Source organism: Equus asinus, chromosome 13 (assembly GCF_041296235.1).
Source record: "Equus asinus isolate D_3611 breed Donkey chromosome 13, EquAss-T2T_v2, whole genome shotgun sequence".
Taxonomy (NCBI): domain Eukaryota; kingdom Metazoa; phylum Chordata; class Mammalia; order Perissodactyla; family Equidae; genus Equus; species Equus asinus.
In genome coordinates, this window is record NC_091802.1 from 61,204,969 (window position 1) to 61,228,780 (window position 23,812).

A 23,812-nucleotide genomic window follows, 5' to 3' on the forward strand; every position below is an offset into this window, starting at 1 on the left:
TGACGTGTATTATTTCCTTTATTCTGGTTAGTTTGGGTTTCATTTGCTCTTCTTTTTGTTAAATTCTTAAGGTAGAATTTTAAGTTACTAATTTGAGGTATTTCTTCTTTCTTGACATAGGCCTTCAGTGCTATAAATTTCCCCTAAACACTGCTTTAGCTGCATCCCATAAATTTTGGACTGCTGTGTTTTCATTTTCATTCAGTTCAAAATATTTTCTAATTTCTTTTGATTTCTTCTTATCCCATGGCTTATTCAGGAGTGTGCTATTTGGTTTCTAAATACTTGAGGATATTCTAGAGATCTCTTTGCTATTGATTCTAATTTAATTTAGTCATAGAGAAAACAGTTCACAGAAATTGAATTCTTTTGAACTTATTACTACTGGTTTTATGACCCAGAATGTGCACTATCTTGGTAAGTGTTCCATGTGAATTTGAAAAGAATGTACATTCTGCTGTTGTTGGGTGAAGTGTTCTAGAAACGTCTGTTAGGTCAGACTGGTTGATGGTATTGCCCAAGTCTTTTACATCCTTATGTTTTCTACCTGCTTGTTCTATCCATGACTGAGATTGGGGTTTTGAAATCTAACTTTAATTGTAGATTGGTCTGTTTCTCCTTGAAGATCTATATCTTTTGCTTCCTGTGATTTGGAGCTGTTATAGGGGCATAAAATTTAGGATTGTTACCTCCTTTGGATTACTTTACTCCTTTATTATGAAATGACCCTTTTTTTCCCCAGTATAGTTTTTGCTCTGGAGTCTACTTTGTCCTATATTAATATGCCTACTCCAGAAATCTTCTCACTACTGTTAACGTGTTTTCAAGGTTGATTCATGTCGTGGCATGTCTCAGAACTTCATTCCTTTTTATGGCTGAATAGTGTTCCACGATATGGATAGTCCACATTTGTATATCCATTCATTGGTTGATGGACACTTGGGGATTGTGGATAAGAGTGATTCAGATATGAACATTGTTGTACAACTATCTGAGTCCGTTTTCAATTCTTAGGGGCATATAGCTCTATGTTAAATTTTCTGAGGAACACGGAAGGGCCCCTGCTCTGTCTCTGGGCTCAACACATCCTCCTAGAAGCCTGGAGGTGGGCCTGCTCTTCCCCCCGTATGCAGTCCTGGCCCTCGCACCCTGTCCCCATTGCAGGATCCAGCTCTCCCTGCCCTAGCTCACCACCACGTCAGCCCAGAACCCCCCACCCCAGTGAGTCCAGTGGTTTGTGTCCAGGTCACTCTGGCTCTTGGGGGCTCAGGTGGCCTCCCTGTCACCCTCCCATCCAGCCTCCACTCTTTGCCTAAACCCATGTGATGGTCACTCTTCTTTTCAACTTGGCCAGTTATGCAAACACTGGTCTAAGTGTTGCTGTGAAGGTATTTTGTCCATGTGGCTCACATCTACGTCCGCTGACTTCAAGTAAAGATTACTCTCCCTAATCAGTTGAAGCCCAGAAGAGCAAACCCAAGGTCTCCCTGAGGAATAAGGAATTCTGGCAGGATTTGCCCTAGGGAGTCCCCCACACGGTGCTAGTGACTCCTTCCAATGCACCTATTAACAGAATGCACATCTGTCTCCTACTGGTTGTTTCTCTGGTAGAGTCCCACTGCTGTCCAGGCAGCCTGCAGCCCTCCAGGGGGCGTCCAGCCTGTTTCTGGAGCCAGGCGCTGCCCCTCTCCCTCCTGTGTCCTTGGAATTGTGCTAGAGGGCCTTGGGGAGCAGAGGAGAGTCCCCTCCACGGCTGGTCAGGAGGGAGGGAAGAAAGGATGACCAGAGGCCAGAGCTCACGTGTGGTTTAATCGTGGGGAGGCTCCAAGGAGAGCAGCATTTTTACCAGGTTGGTGTAAAAATGAAATAAGGATCCAGACATGGTTCTTTACACTGATAGTTGACAGGAAATTTCAAAATCCACGCAGCAATTTGAATCATGTTTCTTGAAAAAGGAACACAGACGAACACAGAGAGGTTGCCCATCAAGCCCTGGGGCTGCTCCGCTCCACAGGCCCCTGCATCATGGGGGCCCCAGGGCTGTGGGCTCCAGCGCCAGCCTGGCTGAGAATGGACCCCAGTGCCAGCCTTCACCCGGTGGATGAGGCCTGGCATTTCCTCAGTGACACAATAAATAGGAGCATTCAGGAAAATGACAAACAGACCCACGTGGGAGACCCCACGTGGTACAGAAGGCTGGGCCTGGCTTGGCCGACTCTTCACAGACCAGGGCAGGTCTCCAAGTCAGGGGCACGGTCCCGGCCCTGTGCCCACGTGAGATGCCCATGGGAGGTGGACATGCATGAGGTCCCCATGGGAGGTGGTGGGCCCAGACATCCACGGAGGGTGCCCATAAGAGGTGGTCCCATGGGAGGTGGAGGCTGAGGTGCCTAGTTGGGAGGATCCCCCATGAGGGTGCGGTGTTGATTAGAGGCCAGCCGCAGGCAACGGCGTGGGGTGGAGTCAGCGGTCTGGACCAGGGAGGCGGGGCAGGGCGAGGTCCCACCGGCAGGACTTCGCCAGCCCTGCAGGACAGTGGGGGTGGCATGGGAGGGGGCAGCATGGCAGCAGGGTCACACTATCCCTCCCGCACACTGACGCGCGGCTCAGCCAGGGAGCTGTGGATGATGCTGAGGATGGACTCCAGGCCGCTGCCCTCCAGCAGCGTGCGGTGGTCCCCCTCGATGATGTGCACAGACACCTTGCCGTCGCACACCTGGGACAGGTTGTAGTCAGCGCCCAGGTCCTCGCCGTAGGAGCTGCCCGTCTTGGCGCGCAGCAGCGTCACGTTGCCATGGTAGGTGGCCCGCGGCATGTACTGCTCAGCAGCGCGCAGCTTGTAGTAGAAGGAACGTGCAGCAAAGCTGAGCACACGGCGGTCCAGGCCCGCGTGGTTCTGCACAATCAGGTCCACGGCAGCCACCACGCGCTCCTCCAGGCCCTTGAGGGGCAGCAGCGCCTCCAGCACCTGCGGGACAGGACTCTGAGCAGGTGCACCCACACCACAGTTCCCTCCCTCCCTGGGTCAGGGGCTCGGCACCAGGGATGACAGGTCTGGAAGCCTTCACTGTGCGGGTTCCAGGAGAGACGCCCCCACCCCTACTGCCAGCTCCCCAGGGACCCACCCTGCTGTGCTCAGCATCCGTGAACTGCTGTATGAAGAAGCACATGGCCTCAGTCTCGGCCTCTGCCTCACAGCCGGGGGTCAGCTTGGCACGGTAGCTCTGTAAAGGGAGAAGGAGCTGCTGCAGCCATGGGGGTTGGGGATGTCCTGGGACCAGAGCCAGGGGAGAGCCGAGGTTGCCCTCACCTGCGTGTACGCCAGGACATAGGCGTGCGAGCCGTCGAACAGGAAGAGGCTGTTGTGTGCGGGGGCCGAGCTCTGCTGTGCCTGCAGCTGTGAGCACATCTCAAAGGCCACGCAGGCCCCGTAGGAGTAGCCGGCGATGCGGTAGGGCCCCTCGGGCTGCACCTGCCTGATGCACTCAATGTAGTAGGCAGCCAGGCTCTGGATGCTATCCAGGGGAGCAGCTGCGGGAGGCACAAGGCTCAGCTGCTGGCAGGAGGTGCCCCAGGGTGGCACCGGTAGTGCCCCTGCCTCGTTGCGGGGAGGGGAGGCCCCACCCCTCTTGTTCTGGGGGCATGGGAGGCACACCTTGATGGGTGGGTGGGGGCAGCCCTGCAGGACCATGACGCACCTTTGGTGCACTGTAGGCCGTAGGTGGGGATGCTGAGCTTGGTGGCCAGGCTGTGGAACACAGTGATGGAGCCCTCAATGGGGTGCACCAGGAACAGGGGCCGCTCGGAACTCTGCACTGAGTTGAGCCGCGTCAAGGTCGGGGCCTCAGGGTTTACCAGGAGGGTGCTCAGGTTCAGCTGGGCCTGCTGCCTGGTGAGGCCGTCCTCCTTGGGTGTGGGGGCTGCCGGCTCTGCGAGGAGGGGCACATGCCAGGGAGAGCGGGACAGCACAGGTTCCCCACACACAAACTCACAGATGCACACCTGACTGGGGCTGCTGGTGGCCAGGGCGGGATTTGACTGGGGGACACTGGGTCCCCACTGAGCACTCTCAGAAAGGGGCCAGGTGGACAAGCCCTGAGCTGGTGGGGGCCCTCCAGGGACACACACCTTAGACCCAGAGGAGAGGAGGATGGGCCACGGTGGCCCAGGCGTCTCCTCATTTCCTCCAGTTCCCCCGCTCCCACGCACCATCAGCCATGCAGGTCTGTGAGGAAAGCTCCTGCAGCTTCCGGAGAGAGAGCTGCTGGATGTCCCGCATGGACAGCACCATGTCATGCTCGCGCTCCAGTGTCTGGCGCACCTCTATGCCCATGAGTGAGTCCAGGCCCAGGTCCACCAGTGAGCTGTCCAAGTTGATGGTGGCCAAGTCTTGGATGCCTGGGGAGAGTCACTCGCTCAGTTAGCAGTTTGGGAGGGGAAGTGGGGACAGGCCCTGGGTGGGTAATGGCACCCTGGTGGGGGGGCCTCATGAGTGAGACACCCCTAGTCTCCCCAAACCATCACCACGGTTGCAGCAGGAAACCCTCTCAGCTCTGCACAAACTACTTGCATCTCTCTGTGAGCAAGCAAGCATGCCCCCTTCAGCTGGGGAAACTGAAGCTCGGGGGAGCTGAGGGTCTGCCAGTGGGGGCATGGCATGCTCCCTCACCCAGGATGTGAGCCACGGCCTTCACCAGGTCCTGCTGGCTGCCGCTGTCACTGTGGGCTGCAGCCTTCTTCTCGGCTAGCACAAAGCTGCTCAGGACGGGATGTGGCTGATTCAAGAAAAGATCCAGCACCTCGAGGCAGGAGGCAATGCGCTGTGGCAGTGTCCCACCGATGACCGTGTCGTTGGTGCCCATCGCCTCCAGGATGATGCCCACATCACCAATGGCGCCCCACTGCACGGCGAGGCCTGCAGGTGAGGGGGGCCGGTGGGCAGATGAGCAGGGATAACAATGGGGTGGCAGGTGGTAGGTGAAGGCAGGGCAAGGCGTGGGGGGCAGGGCCCACCTGGGAGGCCGTCGTGCCTGCGCTTCTCGCATATGCGCTCCATGGTGGAGTTGGCGAAGCCGTAGTTGGTCTGGCCGGCGTTGCCGCGCCCGCAGCTCACCGAGGAGAAGGCGACAAAGTAGTCGAGCTCGGGGCATGTCTCTCGGGTCACCCTGCAGGTGCTCAAGTCACACCCAGGCCGGCTACCCTAGCCCCCCCAATATGTGCAGGAGCCCCTGCCCACTCTCTTAACTTCCTCTCCTTCCCCGGACCCTCGACTCAGACCCCAGCAGAGGCCTGTGGTATGGTCTCTGGATGGTGTGGGGAGCACTGTGTGGGGAAGAGCGGGGCAGGGCACAGGGAGGAGAGGCGGCCGCTCCCTGGACCAGCTGGGTCAGAGCCAGGCTGTTGTGCGGCAGGGGGCAGGGTGGGGTGGGAGTATGGGTATGGCACATGCCCCACCTGTCCAGATTCAGGGTGCCGTTGTACTTGGGCTTGTTGACGTCCTGGAAGAGCTCAGGGGTCTGGTTCTCCAGCATGGCATCTCTCAGGACCTGGGGATGAGGGATCCTCAGTGCCTACTCTGGCCCAGGACTTCCAGGCTCAGACTGCGTGGTGGGGGATGTGAGAGACAACACTTCCCTGGGGAGCCGAATCCTTCAGGGCCGCACTCACCATGGCCAGGTTGAAGACGCCTCCCACAGGCCCAAGCTGTGCGGCCTCGGCGATGAGGCCCCGGGCCCCATCCAGCGAGCTGGCATTGCAGGTGGATACTAGGACCTGCACACCCTGGCGCCTCCACTCACGGACCTGCTTGGCCTGGTAGCCTGTGGGACATGGGACAGTAGGGCCGGGCAAACCAGGCTTCTGGCTCCAGAGCCCAGGTGCCCTGAGAGAACTCGAGGGCGAGGCTGACCAGGCATCCCTCCTGCTGCCCCACCCATATGTGCCCTCAGGCCCACTCACCCGTGCGGATCCCTGAGCGGGAGGTCAGCACCAGCTTCTGGGCCCCTCGCAGCACCAGCCACTGGGCCAGCTCAAGGCCAAACCCGCCCAGGCCCCCCGCGACGACATAGCTCTTGTGGGCTGGGAAGAAGGTCTTGGACAGAGCCACCATCCGGGTGGGCTTCACCTCCTGCAGCACCGCCTCCGGCTCCTCCTCACGCACCTGCAGGCCAAGGAGCACCCCTGTTCATGTGCCGCCCATAGGGGCCAGAGCCAGCGGTGTCCGGGTCCCTCCTCACCTGGACGACCACTTTGCCAATGTGCTTCCCCTGGGCCATGTAGCGGAAGGCGTCCTCCACTTGGGTCTTGGGGAATACAGTGCACTTGAGGGGCTGCACCACGCCATCCTGGATGCCCGCCTGCACCAGTGCCACCACCTCCTGCCAGTCGGAGCTAGTTTCATCGAAGAGCGCATCCAACAGGATCCCATGGAAGGTCACATTTTTCAGAAAAACGGCCATGCCTGGGTGGGCAGGTGGAGGGGTCAGCCCATAGGGCTCATAGCCCACCCTGCAGACCTGCTCTGCCCACTCACCCAGCCCGCTGCCCAGCCTCACCCAGGGGGTGGTTGTTGGACAGATCGAATTTGCCGATTTCCAGGAAGCGGCCATGCTGGGCCAGGCACCGCACGCTGGCCTGCAGCTTCTCTTCCGCCAGGGAGTTCAGGACCAGGTCAACACCTTGGGTGGGGAAGAGGGATCCTCACGGTCATGACTGCTGTCCAGCCCACCTGACACAAGTCCAGAGGGCCAGATGCTATCTCTCTCTGGGCCAGTGTCTCCTCCAGCTCAGCCAGTGAGGATGGGAATGGAAGAAGGGCGGGAGTGCGAGTGGACGGTGGATGGTGGGTGATAGGGGGGTCAGCAAGGCCACTGCTCACCCTTCCCAGCTGTGTGCCGCAGCACATGCTGCTCAAAGGACGTGTCCCGGGAGTTGGCAAAGCTGGTGTCGTTGAGCTGGGGGAACCTGGCCTGGAGGTACGCCCGCTTCTCAGCTGACCCTGGCAGGGAGAGGCACATGCTGCTGAGTCTGGACTTTGGGGGCTGGAAGGGCAGCCCCAGGGGCAGCGTGGGTTGGAGAGGCAGCCCCGGGCTCCAGGACAGGTAGGAGGGCTTACCCACGGTGGTGAAGACACGGCAGCCCAGGCTAAGAGCAATGGCAATGGCAGCCTGGCCCACGCCCCCTGAGCCGGAGTGGATGAGCACCGTCTCCCCACGCCGCACACGCCCGCGCACCACCAGCGAGTAGTAGGCAGTGGTATAGACAACGGGCACGGAAGCTGCCTCCTCCAGGGTCCTGCGGGCATAGTAAATGGGGTCAACTCAGGCCTGACCCAAGGCCACGTCTGTGTGGGGTCCCAGCCTCATGGCCCCAACTGACTCACCAGCAGGAGGGCACGTCCCACAGGAAGTCCTGAGACAGCAGGACGGAGGTGGCCAGGCCTTCAGCGGGCACCAGCCCCATCACACGCTTCCCACTGGCATCTCGGCCAGAGAACTCCATGCCCAGCATGCAGTCCCGGGCGGCCCACTTCCCTGGGGGCAGATGTTGGATGAGGCTCATATCTCCCCAAGATGGGCCCGTGCAGCAGTGTGGGGTGAGGAGCCCTCTCTTCCCAGGTCCTGGCCTGAGGCCTTGGTTTACCTCCCCCCAGCTGCTAGCTGTGTGATGCCTGTACCTGGGATGGCATCAGGCGACAGCTTGCCCGTGGCCAGCATGATGTCTCGGAAGTTGAGGGAGGCATAGTACACGGTGCAGAGCTGGAGGCCGGGACCCGGGTGCTGGGCGTGGCGCAGCGGGGAGCAGACCCAGCGGATAGAGGAGAGGTCCCCGCGGGTGAGGACATTGATGAAGGCATGCTCTGTCTGCTCCTCTGGCTGGTCTGGGGTGACAGAAGTGGGGCTGCCAGGGGCCATGGACCGGCCCCGTGCTGGGCGGGGCTTCCTGGCCAGAGTCCTCCCAGCTCCCTCCTCCTCAGCCCACCCAGCTGCAAAGTGAGGAGCCTGATGGGGGCAGGGCGTCATCTTGGGGGCTTACCTTGCTCCAGTGGGAAGTGGCGGAAGGCCCCCCAGGCCCCATCTCGGTAGACATTCATCACCAGGTCCCCCTGTAGCACCTTCTGCAGCTCTGAGGAGCTCGGGTCCATCTTGGGGACGGGGGACGTGTTGCTGAGGTTGGACACCAGGATGCACCTGTGGGTGGCCAGATTGGTGAGGGGAGAGGGAGAAGGGGAGGGGGAAACAGGAAAGAGAAGGAGGAGGTCAGGTGGTAGGCGGGGAGGGGAGGAGAGGGGCACATAGCTCAGCGACTCTCACCGAATCCGGTGCCCGCCAGGCTCTTTGCGGAGACAGTTGGCCATGCCTATGACGCCTGAGGTGCTGCAGCTGACGGCCGTCAGCCACACGGGCCGAGAGGACAAGTCGGCCAGAATGTTCTGTGGGACGAGGGAAGGATTGGCCTCTGGGAGGGTCCCAAGGCCCATGCATGCAGTGCTGGGTACCCAGGCTTGGGTCTGGGGGGCCCAGCGGGGACTGACCTTCAGTGAGTCCACCCATCGGAAGCTCATGTCCTCCACAGGCAGGAAGATGGGGCTGTCCTGTGGGGCTGGCCGGCGGCACAGGAAGAGGACAGAGCCATAGAAGGACTTCTTCAGGGCCACTAGGCGCAGGGATGCCCCAGCAAACAGGCTCTCCCACTCGTCCTGCATGTGTAGAGAGGTGGTCAGTGCTCAGCCAGCCTCCCCTGGCCCTCCCCCAGGCCCTGCTGCGCCCCCGCACCTGGCTCAGGAGGCCCTGCCTGCCTCTCTGGGGCTCGGGGCAGGTAAGGAAGGCGACCATCTCTCCAAGGGGGTATCCTCTGAGAAGGGTGTGCAGCAGCAGGAAGCCGCCCTCCTTGAGGACAGCCGCCATGTTCCCGAGGGCCGTGGCTGGGTCGCCGAGGGTGGCCACAGCGCAGTTGCACACCAGGAGGTCGGTGGCACCCAGGCTGCTAGGGGCGGGGTCCATGGGGTCCCACTGGCCCTGGGCCACGTGGTGCTGCTGCAGCTTGGCCTGGGCAGCCTTCAGGGCCTGGGCGTGGCGGTCAGTGGCTGTGTAGTCCAGCTGCAGCATGGGCTGGGTGGTAAGCAATGCCGGGATGCGGGAATACAGGTGGCCATCACCAGCCAACACCTGGGGGGACAGCTTGCTGAATCAGCTGCCGCCAGACAGGTGTGCCCCCCCAGACTTGGCGAACATCTGCCAGAAAGGCGCACTCACCACCCCTGCTGACAAGACTGCCTGCCAGCATCGTCCCTGTCTGTGGTGCCCCCCGAGGCCCACCATCATCATCCCTTCCCTGTCCCCTCCTCCTTCAGCATTCAGAGTGAGATAGGAAAGAACGTCCAAGGCAGCCTCAGCAAAATCTCTAATGGGGCGATCTTGTGTCAGATGGGTGCCCTGGTGCTCCTTAGGCTTGGTTGTGCCTGGATCTGGATCCACACGCCCTGTGCCCGACTGCCCTGCTTGGCACCCACCTCCACCACCTTCATCCTGAGGCTGGCCATGTTCTCCAAGGCAGTGTCCACGCAGGCTTTGAGCGCTGGGGAGTCGAGGAGCCCGCTGAGCAGGGGGTCGTCACACAGCAGGGGGCTCTCCTGGGCTAGCACCTGGCCCAGCTCCAGCTGCAGGTTCCCATTGAGCTGTAACTGGCAGGCAGCTGCCAGCAGTCGAGGCAGGCCCTGCTGTGGGGACTCCCGGGGGACCTGTGCCCCGTCCAACCCTGGCACCACCATCTTGAGGCCCTGCTGGGCCACCTTGACCTGCAGCGCCTGAGCCAGCCCTGGGGAGGGGAGAGATAGGTGCTAGAGAGGGGCCTCAGCTAGCCTGGTGTTCCCCAAGCCCTCCGGCAGCACGTCTGCTTGGACTAGGGACTCAGCTGCAAACAGGACACAAGTGGCCGGCCCTGTCCTACCATGGCTCACCCCTCAGCCCTGCCCACTGGACAAGCAAACAGATGGAGGTATGCAGCGGGCAGCCCAGTCCTCCAGGGCCAAGGACCATTGGGACCACCGGGTGGGCATCAAGGGGCTGCTTGGGGCCTCGGGGCAGGAGCTGCCTTGCCGCCCATCAGCCCTGCAGAGGGTGGGTTCCCTGCAGAGGGCAGCAGATGGAGGATGGAGCACAGGCGCCGCGGGCTTGGCCCTGGGATGTGGGCGGTCGGCACAGGCCTCACCCTTGCACAGCTGCAGCTCCTCCTGCAGGGTGGCGCTCCCAGCTAGGCAGCCCCCCTCCACGTGCGGCGTGAAGCAAAATTTCTCCAGGGTGGGTGCGAGCTGTTCCTGCTGCCGCCGTGGGGCCAGTGAGGTATGGAGCCAAGAGATGATGGCACCCCCAGCCACTGTGCTGCTCAGACAGCTGTCCACCACCAAGTCAGCCGCTGCAGGGCAACAACAAGGTGGTGAGTGTGGGCAGCGCCTGGCGCAGGGGCGCAGGGACACAGGGGTGTGGAGGCCGGGGCTGGCTACCTTGGGCCTCGCCCTGCAGCGTGTACACCTTCTGCTGGTGGGTGGCGGGGTCGATGTGGATGGCGGCAATGCGTGTGGGCAGGCGCAGGCTGCGCTGGGCTGAGCCAAGGATGGACATCTGCAGCATGGTGTCCAAGAAGGTCACCCAGTTGTCCTTCCACAGCAGCTGGCCTGTGTTGCCTGCAGCATGAGGGGCCATCGCCGTGGCTGGGTCAGGTCTCTTGCACCCACAGACGCTCCCCTCCATGTATCCCGACTTGGGGTGCCCCACTGGTCCCCTCACGCCTATGACTGCCCCACTCCACCTGGCACGGGTGATGGTGCAGTCACATGGCACCTGGATGCTCGGAAGTAGGTCAGGCCTGGTCTGGTCTCAAGGGAGGCACCCCAGAGCTTGTTCCCTGAGTATTAAGTGGGGAACCCCTCATGTCCCACCTTCGAGGTTGGCCTTGAGGATGCCCTGGAAGTGAGGGCCGTAGTCATAGCCACGCAGCCGCAGCTCCTTGTACACGTCCCCCTGGGCCAGGTGGAACGTGGCTGTGGGGTCAGTGGGGTCTGCAGGGTCCAGGCTATCTCGGTGGTCGAAGAGCTTGGGGTTGGGGTTGTCCCACTGGTACACCTTCCCTGTGGGCGGGGTGGCAGAAGGGCCTCAGGGCGGGGAAGGCCCAAGTTGACAGCCAGGGACCCACCCAGAGACACCCCCACTGGGGACGGTGCAGCTTGGCCGGGCCCCCCGACTCACCGCTCACTATCAGGGTGCCATTCTCAGACACCTCGAATGTGTGGGAGGCCTCTAGAAGCCGTACCTCCAGGGGCATGGTCCCTGTGGGCAACAGGATCAAAGGTCAGCAGCAGAGGTCAGAGGTCAGCACTCCCACCCTACCACCGCGGTCACCCCCCTCACCTGTCTTGGGCAGGATGGTGGCCTGGTACAGCGTCACATCCTCAAACACCACTGGCATCTGCTCCAGGTTCTCGCCCAGGGCATGAGCCAGTGTCCTCCAGACCAGACACAGGTAGCCAGTGGCAGGGAAGAGAGTGCGGCCGTCAATGCGGTGGTCCACCAGGTAGTGGTCGGGGGACTCGGGGCTGGCGTCTGTGCGGGCACAGGCTTCAGTGCCAGTGCCCGGGAGGAAGGAGCCGAGCCCCGGCCACCCCTGCCCATCCCCACACTCTGCTCACCAATGTTGTAGACGGTGGAGGAGGAGCAGCTGGACCCACTAGGGAAGTCCTGGGCAGAGGGCACATACCAGGTCTGGCTGTGGTCCCATTTGATGTGTGGGGAGATGAGTGGGGTCCCCCGGGGAGCCGGGAACTCCACGGGTGGGAACAGGCCGTTGGGGTTGACGTCGATGCTGGGGGGTGGCAGCCAGGTGTGAGGGGCCCACCTGGCCTCGGGGGCCCTGGGACCACCCTGTCACACCATGGCCAATCGTCAAACCTAAGACCCCAGATGCCAAATTGGGGTGGGGTGGGGTGGGGGTGCAGGCCACAGTGAGGGTGCTTGAGGTGGCCCAACACCCACTGCCTGCTTCCTGGGGACGAACTGAAGGCGACCCTGTGGCCCTGTTTACATGCCTCCCTGCCCCTGCTGCCGAAGAGAAGTATGGTGTAGATCTGCCCAGGGAAACCTGGGGTCCCCCCACCACAGGGCTCAGCAAGGGCGACAAACCCACCCCATCAGGTGGAGTCTGCCCACGTTGCTGAGGAAGAACTCCAGGTTGTCCCTGTGGTCCTTCTTCATCAGGGGGACAATGGTGCAGCTGGGCTTGAGGCCTCTCTTTAGCACGGCCTGTGTGGGGCAGAGAGGGGTTGGGGCCTCGCTCCGATTGGATCCCATCCGGCCCCACAGGTCACGCAGAGCCTGGTGACCCTGACATGCCCCCGAGCTCGGACCCTCAGCTTCCCTTGGCCCCTGCCCTGGTGCCCCAAGACCGCCACCCCTCCTGGAACCAGCCAGCCCTGCCCCGCCCCAGCCCCTGGCAGGGCGCACCTGCAGCAGGGCGTGGGGAGCGATTTCCAGCACCACGGCGTGCTCAGGCACATGACACAGCGCTTCCTGGAACAGCACTGGGCTGACCAGGTTGTTGACATTGTACTCAGCGGAGAAGGTGCGGGCCAGGCTGCTCTGCCACTGGGCCTCGGGGATGGAGGTGCTGAGCCAGCGCGCTGAGCGGGGCCGCGGCTCCCGGATCACCTGCGCACAAGGCCAATCAGCTGAGAGGGGACTCCCTCCGGACCCAGTCCCACCGCCCTGTCTCCAGGAGGCCCCCTCCAGGCAGCCCCCCAGGGCGGTCAGCCCACCTTCTTGAGTGCCTGCAGCAGGGTGTGGCTGATGGAGTCCATGAAGTAAGAGTGGAAGGCCAGGCCGCCAGTCCGCACCTCCTTGGCAAACACGCCCTCCTGCTTCAGCTGCTCCACGAACTCGGACACGGCAGCCTGGAGGCAGGGGGTTCCAGTGGGCTGGATGAGCGGTCCTGGGCTATCCACCAGGCTCCTGACAGAGCACGCCCTGAGGGACGGGGAGGGGACTTGGGGACAAGGCCTGGCTTCCCAGGGCCCACCTGTGGTCCCGAGATGGTCACCGTGTCCTTGGAGTTGTGGCAAGCGGGCACGACGCCGGGCGGGCAGCGCTGCTTACACTCCTCCCAGGACAAGCCTATGGGCAGAGACAGCCTCAGAGAGCGGCTGCGGGGAGTTGGGGCCCCCACCAGCCCTTCCACACCAGTGGAGAAGACACTAGGCCAGGCCCTGATGGGGCGCGGTAATGACAGCCATGGAAGGGAGCCTTCAGAAGGCACTGTCACCCCAGCCGTGGTTGATCCTGGGCGAAGATGTTGTTCCTGCAGTCCCATAGCTGGGCCCAGGTCTTGGCTCAGGAACCACAGTCAAGGCTCCTTACACCCGACAGAGGACCTCAGCCCCACTCTCCTGCCAGCATTTCAGGGGAAGCGGCTCTCTTGGGTCCCCCTCCTGTCCCCAGTCCGTCCTGCCTGAGGGCCACCCCTTCCCACACAGCCCCCCAGGGTCAGGTGCCAAGAGAGAGGAGGGGAGCCAGGCCAAATCACCCAATACCCTGACTTCATCAAAAGTCCTGTGGGTTCTTTGTGGAGGTTCTTGTCCCCATGGGGGGGTTCAGCTCAGACTCCTATGAAAACTGGGCTGGCTTTCACTCATGTCCATCAGCAACAGTGCTGGGCAGCAAGGCCGCCAGGCAGAGGAAGGCCACACGGGGTGCAAACATCCAAGCAGAGCATCTAGATCACTCCGCGTTGAAGACAGTGGCCAGCAAATTGACCCCACATTCCTGCTTCTGCCCAGCATGGACATCAGAGGCGCCAGGGAAGACGCCCCCAGCCTCAGGCCTGTGAGTGGAGTGGGCTGGGGGAGCGGAGGAGGACCCCTACCCACGGCCGCCATGGCCCCTGGCGGGATGTTGGCCTCCTTGATGCACTGGCCCCTCCAGTAGGCAGCGAGGATGGCCTCCTCCTGAGAGACGCAGCCATCGGCGTAGCCGCAGGCCACCTCGCCCAGGGAGTGCCCGATGATGCCGTCAGGTCTCAGGCCCATGGAAGTCAGCAGGTCTATAAGGGCGATCTGGGGGGACAGAGCATGTCATTCCAGTCCTGGGGATGCCAGGCTGACCTCTGTCACTTCAACAGCAGCCCACACCCAACTGTGCCACCAGACCAGGGCACGCCTCCCTCCCTAGCTGTCTGTCTTGCCCATTTGCCCCCAGACCCTGAGGGCACCCACCTGGATGGCAGTAAGGCTCACGAAGCCAGGAACAGTGTCGTCGAAGGTGGCCTCATCTGCGCTCAGCAGTAGGTCTGACACCTGCAGTCCCAGGGGCTTCACAGCCTTGTCGGAGCGCAGGATGGAGTCGCGGAAGGTGCCCAGGCGCATGAGACTCAGCCCCATCCCACGCCACTGCGCGCCCATCCCTGTCCCAGTGAGAGGTGTTAGGGGCACAGATACTTGGTCTCAGTCGCCCACTCACCCTCTGGGAGGGCCTGGGGTGCAGGGGGCTCACCGGAGCAGATGAACCAGAGTGGGCGTTGACCAGTGGACACCTGCTGCACCTCCTGGGCATCACCCTCGCCACCCAGCACGGCATAGCCCCGGAAGGGCATGGCGGAGGGGGGGGTGGCGGCGATGTCATTGAGCATGCTCACGAAGGCCAGGTCCTGGCTGTGCTGGCGGCCCTGCTCCAGCAGGCCAAGCACGGCCTCGGAGGTGCGCCCGCTGGCCCGCAGCAGACAGGGCAGAGCCACATGCGGGGTGGGCACCAGGGGCAGCCGTGAGTTGGGCTGGAGGATGACGTGCACGTTGGAGCCGCCAAAGCCGAAGGAGTTGATGCCCACGTTGCCCCCTCGGATGGGCAGGGGCCGGTCTACTACCTGCAGCCGACCGTCCCGCAGTGCTGGGATCTCGGGGTTTGGGCTGTGGAAGTGCAGGTTGGGGGCCCAGAGCCCGTGCTCCAGGGACAGCAGCACCTGCGGGCGGCTCCTAGTTGGTGGGGCGGCTGACCCGGAGCTCCCTGCACTGCCTGCTGAGGTGGATTACAGGTGCTTCCCCCTCCTGAGGCCACACTGTAGGCCCTGCACTCTGCGATGGCCTTCCCGTCCCCCACCCCTGCCCCGCCATCGCTCAGGGGTCTGAGGACCCAGTCCCAAGTCCGGTGCCTTCTCTAGGCTTTGTGACCCCACCTGGGGCCCCACCACCTCTCAGGCCAATTGACTGTGGGCCTGGACACAAAGGCCCCCTCAGCCCACCTCTATCCCTGGCCCTGATCCAGAGCTGCGGACAGGTGACTGTGGCAGCCCAAAGGACCCTAGAGCAACAGAATGCCCCTGCCGTCCCCAGGAGCCTAGAGATGGTGACCTGGGCCCTCTAGGGTACCAGTGCCTGACATCCCCACAGACCACCCAGCCCCATCTGCTGTCCAGAGGCTGTGGGGATGGGTGGGCCGCACTGCCTGGGCCTGCCCCAGCCCCTTCTGCTCCCTCTGGCTGGGCTGCATGCAGAGCAGGTGCTTGGCAGATTGTCTGACCCACAGTGAACCAGGGCAGGGACCTCCCACATGCCCACGCCCTGCCTTTGGGGCTTCAGAGGCCAGTGCCCCAAGGCCAGACTGTGGGGCCCTTCCTTCCAACTGTGGGCAGAAGCCCAGGAGGCAGTGGCAGGATGGCTCCAGACTAGCCCACCTACCTTGGCCAGCGCTGCAAGCCCCGAGGCGGGCTCTGGGTGTCCCATGTTCGACTTGGTGGACCCGATCAGCAGGGGATCCTGGCGGGTGGCACACAGGGCTCGGATGACACCCTTCAGCTCCTGGGGGTCACCCACCTGTGAGAGGTGTGAGGAGGGTCAGGACTCCACCTGGGCGCTTCTCAGGTGTGAGGTGTGGGCATTGGGGGGGGGGTCTCACCCTAGTGCCTGTGCCGTGAGCTTCGAGGTACTCGAGGGACTCGGGGGCCACCCCAGCCGGCTTATACAGGGAGCTCATGAGCTGCTCTTGCGCGTCTCCGGAGGGGAAGGTCACACCTGTGGGAGGGGCCAGCCTCAGCACCCCAGCCCTGACAGCCTGCAGTGGCTATCCCGCCCCAGGATGGGCCTACGCGCACCTTGCTCCTTGCTGCCGTCCGTGTTGGTGCCTGAATTCAGGATGGTGGCGTATACTCGCCTAGCAAGGGACTTCTTGGTCAGCAGGACAGCCACCACAGCCTCTGAGCGGCAGTAGCCATTTCCTGAAGACAGATGGCACCTTAGGCGCAGGGGCTCGGCTGACCCCAAGCCCCCAGGCCAGGAGGTGGGGTGGCAGTGTGGGAGCCCTGGTCTGGGTTGGCCAGAGCTCGGGGGCTGGTGTCAGGTGAAGCCGGGATGTGGGTGCTGTCCTGGGGCATCCCCCTACCTGTCCCTGACTCCACCTCCTCCCTGGGCTGGCCTACCACTCCTCTGCCCAACACTGCCGCCCTTACCAGCCTCGTCAAAGGACTTGCAGGCGCCCTCGGGGCTGAGCATGCCCAACTTCATGAATTGCAAGGAGGTGTTGGGCTTCAGCAGGACGTTGATGCCACCCACGATGGCCGCGGGGCATTCCCCACTGCGGATGGCCTGGTAGGCGTTGTGCAGGGCCAGCAGGCTGGAGGAACAGGCTGTGTCCAGAGTGATGCTGGGCCCTGCGGGCAAGGGCACAGTGAGCAGGGTGGGCTCCTTTGGGGCCGTGGCGGCTCTAACAGAGTGCTCACCACGTGGAACCCAGGACACTGGAACCTCGCCCCTGCCGGCCTTCCTGAGGTGGGGCAAGGCCAAAGCCTGGAAGGGTCTCAGCTCTCATTATGCCCACACACAAGCCCAGAGGGGCGGGGTGGGCACACACCTTTAAGGTCGAAGAAGAAGGAGAGGCGGTTGGCCATCATGGCACGCTGGCAGCCCACCATGCTGTAGCCCAGCAGCGTCTCGGGGTCTCGGCTCAGAGCCTCTGACGCCTCTGAGCCACTCACACCCACCCAGACGCCAGTGTGTGTCCCTCGCAGCAAGGCCGGGTTGATGCCTGTGGAAAGCAGCGGTCAGACTCAGCAGTTGGGGGCGCTGGTCTGCACCCAGCCCTCTGCCCAGCTCTGAGGGTGAGGCCTCCCTTCTCGGCCTCTCTGGCTTGTGTGAGAGGAGGCTCCGTCTCAGCCTCATTCTGGAGGGGCCCGAGCAGGGTCAGGGCAGAGGGAGCAGAGCTGAGGGGGCGGCCAGGCCAGGTAAGGCCGAGAACGGAGAACCTGGTCACAGGGAACTGGGGGTAAGCGGGGGCAGGCAGAGCACCAGGTGAGGCTCCACGCTCTGGGTCAGGGAACAGCCAAACACAGCCAGTGGTGAGGACAGAGGGCAGCATTGTCCCCAGGTTACTCCCCTGGCCCCTGGTGTCTCCACAGGGTCTGGTGAGCCCTGAGGGCCAATGGGCACCCAAGCCCCAAGGGCAGCCTGCGCTGGGTCAGGCCAAGATAAGGAGGCTGAGGGAGACAAAGGCTGAGTGTCCAGGTTCCGAAGGGAGGAAGGGCCCCTGATGAGCCCCCAGGGAGTGGTGTCCAAGGGCTCTGGGTAGGGCCTGGGCAATAGAAAGGCCTCTGCTCCACCCAATGGGGCGGCTGCCAGGGTCCTCTCACTTCCCTTCCACCCCACTCCACAGCGGAGTGTGTCCACAACCCTGTCATGCTCAGTGTCCGCCCCAGGGGCTGGCTAGCATCTGCTGCAGAACACCATGAGAGCTGGAAGACCAGGAAACCCTACCTGTGGACCAAGTGAGTGGGTCCCCAGGCTCCCCGTAGGGCTGAGCTCCTGACCCCCCACCAGCCGAGGCGCCACACCCACACAGCCAGCCTCCCCTCCCTACCGGCTGGGCCTTCCATACCCCTGGGGCAAGGGGACAGGGGACAGCCACCTTGAGAAACTTGAGCCTCCCCAGCCTCCCGAACCCAGTTGTCCCAGACCAGGGGTCGGAAAAAGCCACGGCAGCTTGTGCTTCCTCCTTAATTGCTTCTGTGTTTCCAGAAGTTCTACTCCGAACACGTGTTCAGAGCAAAAAAAGGGAGCGTAGCCCCCGTGCTTTCTAGAGTCAGTGGGAACTTCAGGGATGGGCCCCAGACTAGCCAGCAGCCTCCTGATTACCCACCTCCATCCACGATGGCCTCGTAGGTGACCTCCAGCAGCAAGCGTAGCTGGGGATCCATAGTGTGTGCCTGCTTGGGGTGGACCCCAAAAAAGGAGGCGTCAAACTTGGACAGGTCCTTCAGCTTGCCAGACCGCCTGGGCAGGCCGTAGAGTCCTGTGGACACGGGCAGGGGAGGGCACCTGCTGTGAAACATCGCAGGCCCCAAGTGACCGACAGTGGAGTGAGGGGTCGCTGCTACAATGGGGAGCCACGGGCTCCCTTGGAGGGATGGGTGGCCACGCCAAAAGCAGGGATTAGTGCTGCAAGTCTGGGGCATCACTTGGCAGCATGTGGCTGTGACTCCAACCCCAGTCTGAGAATGGGCCCCACTGGACACCCAAGTGGGTGGTGGCCTCAGAACAGGGCGTGGTGAGGTCAGTGCTGCCTCCTCCCACCCACTGTGGTCCTGGTGGGAGACCCTCTGCTTGGGTTGTCGCTGGCCTGGCTGCTGAAGCCAGGCTGGGCTCCGCCACGCTGAGTCACATCCCGCAGATCAGGTAGAGCCACTCTCGGAAAGAATCTACTGGGTGTGAGGGAGTCGACCCAGCTTCCCAAGAGCGCCTGGGGTCTTATCTGACAGCTTGGGACATGTGGGCCAGCGGAGGCAGGCCAGGCTATGCAGAGACGGGTGTTGGGGCCTGGGAGGGGGGCGGTCGGAGGCTCTCACCCACTGGCCTCACCCTGGATCTGCTCCCCCCAGCTCCAGGACCCCAGCAGGTCAACTAGCTCGTCTGTAAAACGGGCAAAGTCGCACGCCCGGCCAGCCCTTAGCCTCCTGTAGGCTGAAGCCTAGTCCCCAGAACACTCGCCCAGAGGCCCCAGGCTCCCACTGGCCCCTCGCCTTCTCCTGGTGCCATCTCCAGGAGGAAGCTCCAGTGTGGCCAGTGGCTCAGGTCAGAGCAGGCCTGCCCTGGGCAGCCTGGAGGCTGTGGCTGCAGCAGCAGCAAGGAGAAGCAGGCATCCTGAGCAGCAGGGGAGCCCCAGGGCTGCCCACTCACCGGCCTTCCACCGCCTGTCATCATCCGTCACCATGTCCACGCCACCGATGAGATTAGCCCAGAACTCCTGCATGTTCTCTGACTCGGGCAGCCTCCCAGACATGCCGGCAATCACCACCTCCTCCATGGCTGCTCTCTCTGGAAGGAGGGTGGCGAGGGGGCCAGGACACTGCTCAGTCCACAGCCTCTCCTTTGGCCCTGCTGTTCCCTTCCCCTCCCCGACCCCTACAGCACACGGCCCGCCCAGGGACCCATGGGTCTGAGAGCAGCAGTCAGAAAACCCTGCAACCAAGATGAAGGTGGTCAGCTCCTGGGCCCTGCACCAGCCCGAATGGATGCCCTGGGGGAGTGGGGGGGTGCATGTGTGCATGTAGTGGCGGGGGCGGTCCACTGTGGCCTGGGCAGCCCTCACCTCTCACTGGGAGGGCTTGGCCCTGGCCTGGGGTGACCCTACCAAGGCCTTGCTGCCCTGTGCCCACCTCCCCCAGATGTCTGCAGGTCTCTGCAACCTCCTGCTGCAGTGCTCCCGGCAGGCGGCCTCACAATGGGAAGCAGGCAGGGCCATCCCACACAAGCGCCCAAACCCTTCCTGGATCATGGCCACCTGGCCAGCAGCCTGTTAAGAGCTGGCCAAGTGAACCAAGCAGGTGAAGGAGAAAGGGGCCGGGGGTCAAAGGGAGGCAAGACTGGAGGGTGGGAAGGAGCACCGAGGGGGATCCGGTCCCCTGAGCCTGTGGGTCCAGGGTGGGGGCTCCTCTACAGACCCTGAGAGAGAGGCAAGGCCAGCGTGGGTCCTGCAACTTCCGTCAAGGCCCCAGGGCCTCGTGGGCTAATGACCGGTGGACACGTGCACCAGCCCTCCCGGGTCTCTCTCTGAGAAAGGACGCGAGCGAGTGGAGGGCAGCGTCTTCCTTAGGTGGTCGAGCGTCCCCACTGTTCGGGCAGGGAGGGAGTCCCTGCCACCCCAGCGATGAATAAAGAGGCCTTTGCCGGCCCAGAGGCAATAATGCCGGAAAGCTTCTTCCTCCAGAAAGCACCCGCTCTGTTCTCTCCCTACTTGCTATTCACGCGGAGTCTGGTGGAGCCCAGGCAGGGGGTGAAGACCCCCGGAGCGCAGTCTTCGCCTGCGCCGCCCCGGGGCTGCACTGCTCGCCCTCCCGAACTTCGGGGTTCCGGGCGGGCCCACGTGCTGGGGAAGCCGGTCCCACCCGGTTCCGGGCCTCCTCCGATCCCCTCTCCCTCCTTCTCGGCACTCCGTTTGGCTGAACAGGGGCCCCGAACCGGGCTGGGCCTCGGCTACCCGGCACCCGGGGTAAGGGGCGATGCCGCGGGTGGAAGGGCTCGGCGGCCTACCCGCATGGAGATCTTTGTGGGCGCCAGTAGGCTGGCCGCACACCGGGCGGCTGAGGGCTTCTACAGGCTTTCTGGGGTCCGCCGCCGACCGGCCCACCCGACACCAAAATGGCTGTTCGCCGCGTTCCTGAACTCCCGCCCCTCGCCATCCGCCCACCTGCCGCGCCGGCCTGGGGCGCAGCGCGCAGGCCTTTCACCCCCCGGCCCCTGGCTCCCCGCGGGGACTCTCACAGCCAGATCTGGGGCTCAGACCCTGAGACCCGGACAAGCCACGCGGGGCGACCCCCTCACCACGGGCGCACTGGATCGTGAGCCCAGAGGCCGCCGTCCGACAGTGCCCTGGAGCCTAGCCGCGCCGCCCCGACCCCGGCCCCCGACCCCCGGCCTCTCCTCTGGCACCTGGTCTGGGCGCGGGCGGTGGAAAAGCGAGGATGCAGCGCGGCGACGGAAGGAGGCCGGGACGCTGCCGTCTCTCTGGCTCCCTCTAGGCCGGCGCCGACTCTATTTAACCGCGGCCGCCCCGCGCGGACACGCCACATGGGCTGACAGCTTGGCTGCGCAGCCCAGGCCAATGAGCGTCGGGGCTGCGCCCAGGGACCCGGCGCGCCGCCGCCAGTGGGGTGATGCCGCGCGCCGCCGCCGCGCGCCGGGACTCTGCACGGGGTCGCGCCAACTTGGGCGCCGCAGGGCGGGGGCAGCCCGAGCTTCGGGGGGCGCCGGGGCGGGGCATCAACCCTGCCCCCCAACTTCCGTTCCCCACCCCCATGGGCCGGGGTGCGGAATCGCCCAGGGCGCACGCGCACACGCCTCCTCCACTCCCGAAGCTCCGGGGGTCATGTATGCACGGCGCGGGATTGAAACCGGACTGGGCGTGCTTCGGCCACTGTGGGGTCACTCTAGTGTAACTTTGGGGGGGCATACTGGGGCCACACTGGGGGCCGGACGAGAAGCGCGGGCAAACCGACCCTTGTCCGGAGCGCGCGGAGCCGGGCTGGGGGCGTGGCTCCTGCCGTCGCCGAGGCCAATCGGAGCCCGGGGGCGTGCGCACCAGCCCAATGGCGGCGCGCGAGTGGGCGTTGCTAGGCGATAGGGTGATTGGCCGGCGGGGGCCCCGGGCGCTGCGCCGGCCGCGGCGCGTCGCGCGCGGGCGTTGACCCGACCGAAGGCGCTGCGGGCGGGGTTACTGCCGGTCACCGCGGCGCGTGCCCGGTCCTCCCTGCCCGGGCGCCCAACCCCGGGTGGCGCGGGGACCGGCGGACGCCCCCTAGGCTCTCCGGAGTGGGCACGGCCACCTGGCGTGTGCACTCTCAAGACACCACTTGGTGTGGTTGCAACAAAGGGGCCCCTGGGTACAGGCCCTTGCGCGCCTACAGGGCCACTCGCGCACACAGGAGGTCAGCCCTGCTACTCGGCTCCCGGGCGCGCCCTCCCCTGTGACTCCCCTGCTCCCGGTTACCGAAGCTACAAAAAAGCCTTAAGTTCCAGATCAAAGTGAAACAGACGGCCCTGTCCTGGGGTCGCCTGTGAATGCAGGAAGGCCGCCCTCCCGCCCTGCCGGCCACGCCTGCGGAGCTCAGGTCACCTTATGGGACCGCGAGCAGGCCCTAGGGAGGGCAGAGCCCCTGGCAGTCCCAGGAGTGCATGCTGCCTCCTCCCTCATCGCTGTGCTCCAGGACAACCCCTCCCGCTTGTTTTCAGTTCAGGGACTGTCTGGAGCATGGCCCGGCCAGGGACGTTCAGGGACAGTGCAGAACCAGACACACAGCTTCAAGTGGCCTCAGGCCCACACACCCCACAGTGCTCCCAGCCCCTAGGGATGTGGCACTGGCAATTCCAACCTTCCCCTTGGTCTCCTGTCACTGGGGGCTTCTAACTCCCACACAGTGGACGGAGAAACAGGAATAAGAGAGAGCCCCGAGGCCCCACAGCTGAATTGCTGTTCTGAGCAATCTTTCCCAGGCTCTTTCTCGTCCGATTTAAGAGCTTTGCAGATACCTGGTACCCTGAACAGGGAACAGCTGGCCCTCGCTGGCAAACACCTGCAACTCTTGGTGTCCTAAACTGTCCCAGGCTCATTCCCTGCTGGTCAGTGGGGCCCTGCTCACTATAGCCAGGAGCCCAGGGCATGGGGGCTGATGCTTGCCTGGTGAACTGGGATCGAGGGCCTAGGTTTGCAACACACAGGGAGGGCTCGGAGACTCACTCATGGGCTCGACGTGCTTCTACAGAAAGCAATTTGGCATCTCTACTCACTTCTCAACTAAAGGAAGTTAGTTACATGGCCCACCTCACTTCAAGGGGCACATGCCGGAAACAGCAGAGCACTGAGACCCCACCGTTCCTGGGCAAAGCTGGGTCCGGCTTGCTGCTCCCTGGTGCGTTAGGAGTGGCCCATCATTGCCTACACAACTCCCAGAAGCCTAGCACACCCAGGATGAGCAGTTAGCCTGTGGTGAAGACGTCCCCCATGCCTGTGTGTGTTCACAGGGAACTGAATGAAGCACATTACAGATGCACAGGGTGAGGTGGGAGCCACTGCAATCCACTGGGACCTGGGTCTGTGATCCTTGGGCCCTGCATCAGGCCTACGTGGACTGTAACATGTCACTGCTGCTGTTTGTGCTCTCCTCTCGTGATGTGTGTCTACACACAGGTGTGAGAGCTGCCACATGCCCTCATACCTGTGAGCGAGACAGGGAGACGACACTGTCCACATTTTACACCGGGGCAAGCTGAGCCTACAAGGGCCACGTGATGAGCCCGGTCACACAGCAGGGAGAGCTGGGTCCAGCCTTCTGCGCACTGTCCTCCCATCCTCTGGAGAAGCTGTCCACCTGGTTCAGTGAGAGCCAGCTGCTCAGACAGGGAAAGGCTCAGAGCAGTGCCCAGACCACCTGAGGGCATGGGCCACACACAGCCTGAGGTGGGACAGGCTGTGTCCAACCCTGAGCACTGCTGTGGGTGGGGAGTGTTCTGGCTCTGCCCACCAGGGCAGATGCAAGGGGATAAAAAGGTGGAGGGCTCTGGGAGAGTGGGGGGCACATGGCCCTGGCTCTCCCACGCTGAGCCTCCCAAGATAGGCGGTTATGCTTGCGACTGTTGAGTTAGCAGCAGAGCGAATCTGCAAGGGTCGGGGATGTGGGCTGTGATTCTTGGAATGTGTTTTTCTGGTGGAGGAGCATGCGTGTGGTTTTGTGACATTTGGGGTGAAGGGCATCAGTTTACTTGTGCTTCTCATCCTTGCAGGTGCCTGGCCTGGGC

At 63.0% G+C, this 23,812-nt stretch overlaps 1 protein-coding gene across 2 annotated transcripts; it reads right to left on the minus strand.

The window, feature by feature from the left end:
- Positions 1–1,790: 1,790 nt before the first annotated feature.
- Positions 1,791–23,604, minus strand: FASN (fatty acid synthase). Of its 2 annotated transcripts, none has more exons than XM_014864759.3 (42): positions 23,233–23,604; positions 19,199–19,336; positions 18,162–18,314; positions 16,881–17,054; positions 16,480–16,680; positions 16,126–16,248; positions 15,930–16,045; positions 15,713–15,847; positions 14,535–14,997; positions 14,258–14,445; positions 13,909–14,098; positions 13,066–13,160; positions 12,806–12,940; positions 12,495–12,698; positions 12,178–12,293; positions 11,684–11,856; positions 11,406–11,597; positions 11,244–11,324; positions 10,937–11,125; positions 10,502–10,681; positions 10,210–10,413; positions 9,512–9,816; positions 8,775–9,167; positions 8,534–8,698; positions 8,313–8,431; positions 8,035–8,189; positions 7,676–7,879; positions 7,382–7,532; positions 7,115–7,293; positions 6,878–6,997; positions 6,555–6,677; positions 6,237–6,460; positions 5,959–6,160; positions 5,668–5,819; positions 5,455–5,546; positions 5,014–5,165; positions 4,670–4,915; positions 4,210–4,398; positions 3,699–3,929; positions 3,311–3,531; positions 3,126–3,224; positions 1,791–2,968 (listed from the first exon to the last, which is right to left on the minus strand). In XM_014864759.3, exons 1-42 carry the CDS (start codon positions 23,453–23,455, stop codon positions 2,579–2,581), a joined length of 7,785 nt encoding a protein of 2,594 aa, XP_014720245.2. In that variant the 5' UTR covers positions 23,456–23,604; the 3' UTR covers positions 1,791–2,578. The 2 variants fall into 2 exon arrangements, with proteins under 2 accessions (XP_014720245.2, XP_014720251.2); XM_014864765.3 differs by lacking the exon at positions 23,233–23,604 and adding an exon at positions 20,951–21,213.
- Positions 23,605–23,812: the final 208 nt, after the last annotated feature.

Bases quoted from the DNA above. Each gene is read 5' to 3' on its own strand.
- FASN (XM_014864759.3), bottom strand. From the start codon at position 23,455: ATGCCCTCAGGTGGTCTGGGCACTGCTCTGAGCCTTTCCCTGTCTGAG. The intron at 6,678-6,877 runs GTGAGCAGTGGC...TCCCCACCCAAG, and splicing joins GCGGCACACAGCTGGGAAGG to GTGTTGACCTGGTCCTGAAC. The intron at 5,820-5,958 runs GTGAGTGGGCCT...CATGTCCCACAG, and splicing joins CCGCTCAGGGATCCGCACGG to GCTACCAGGCCAAGCAGGTC.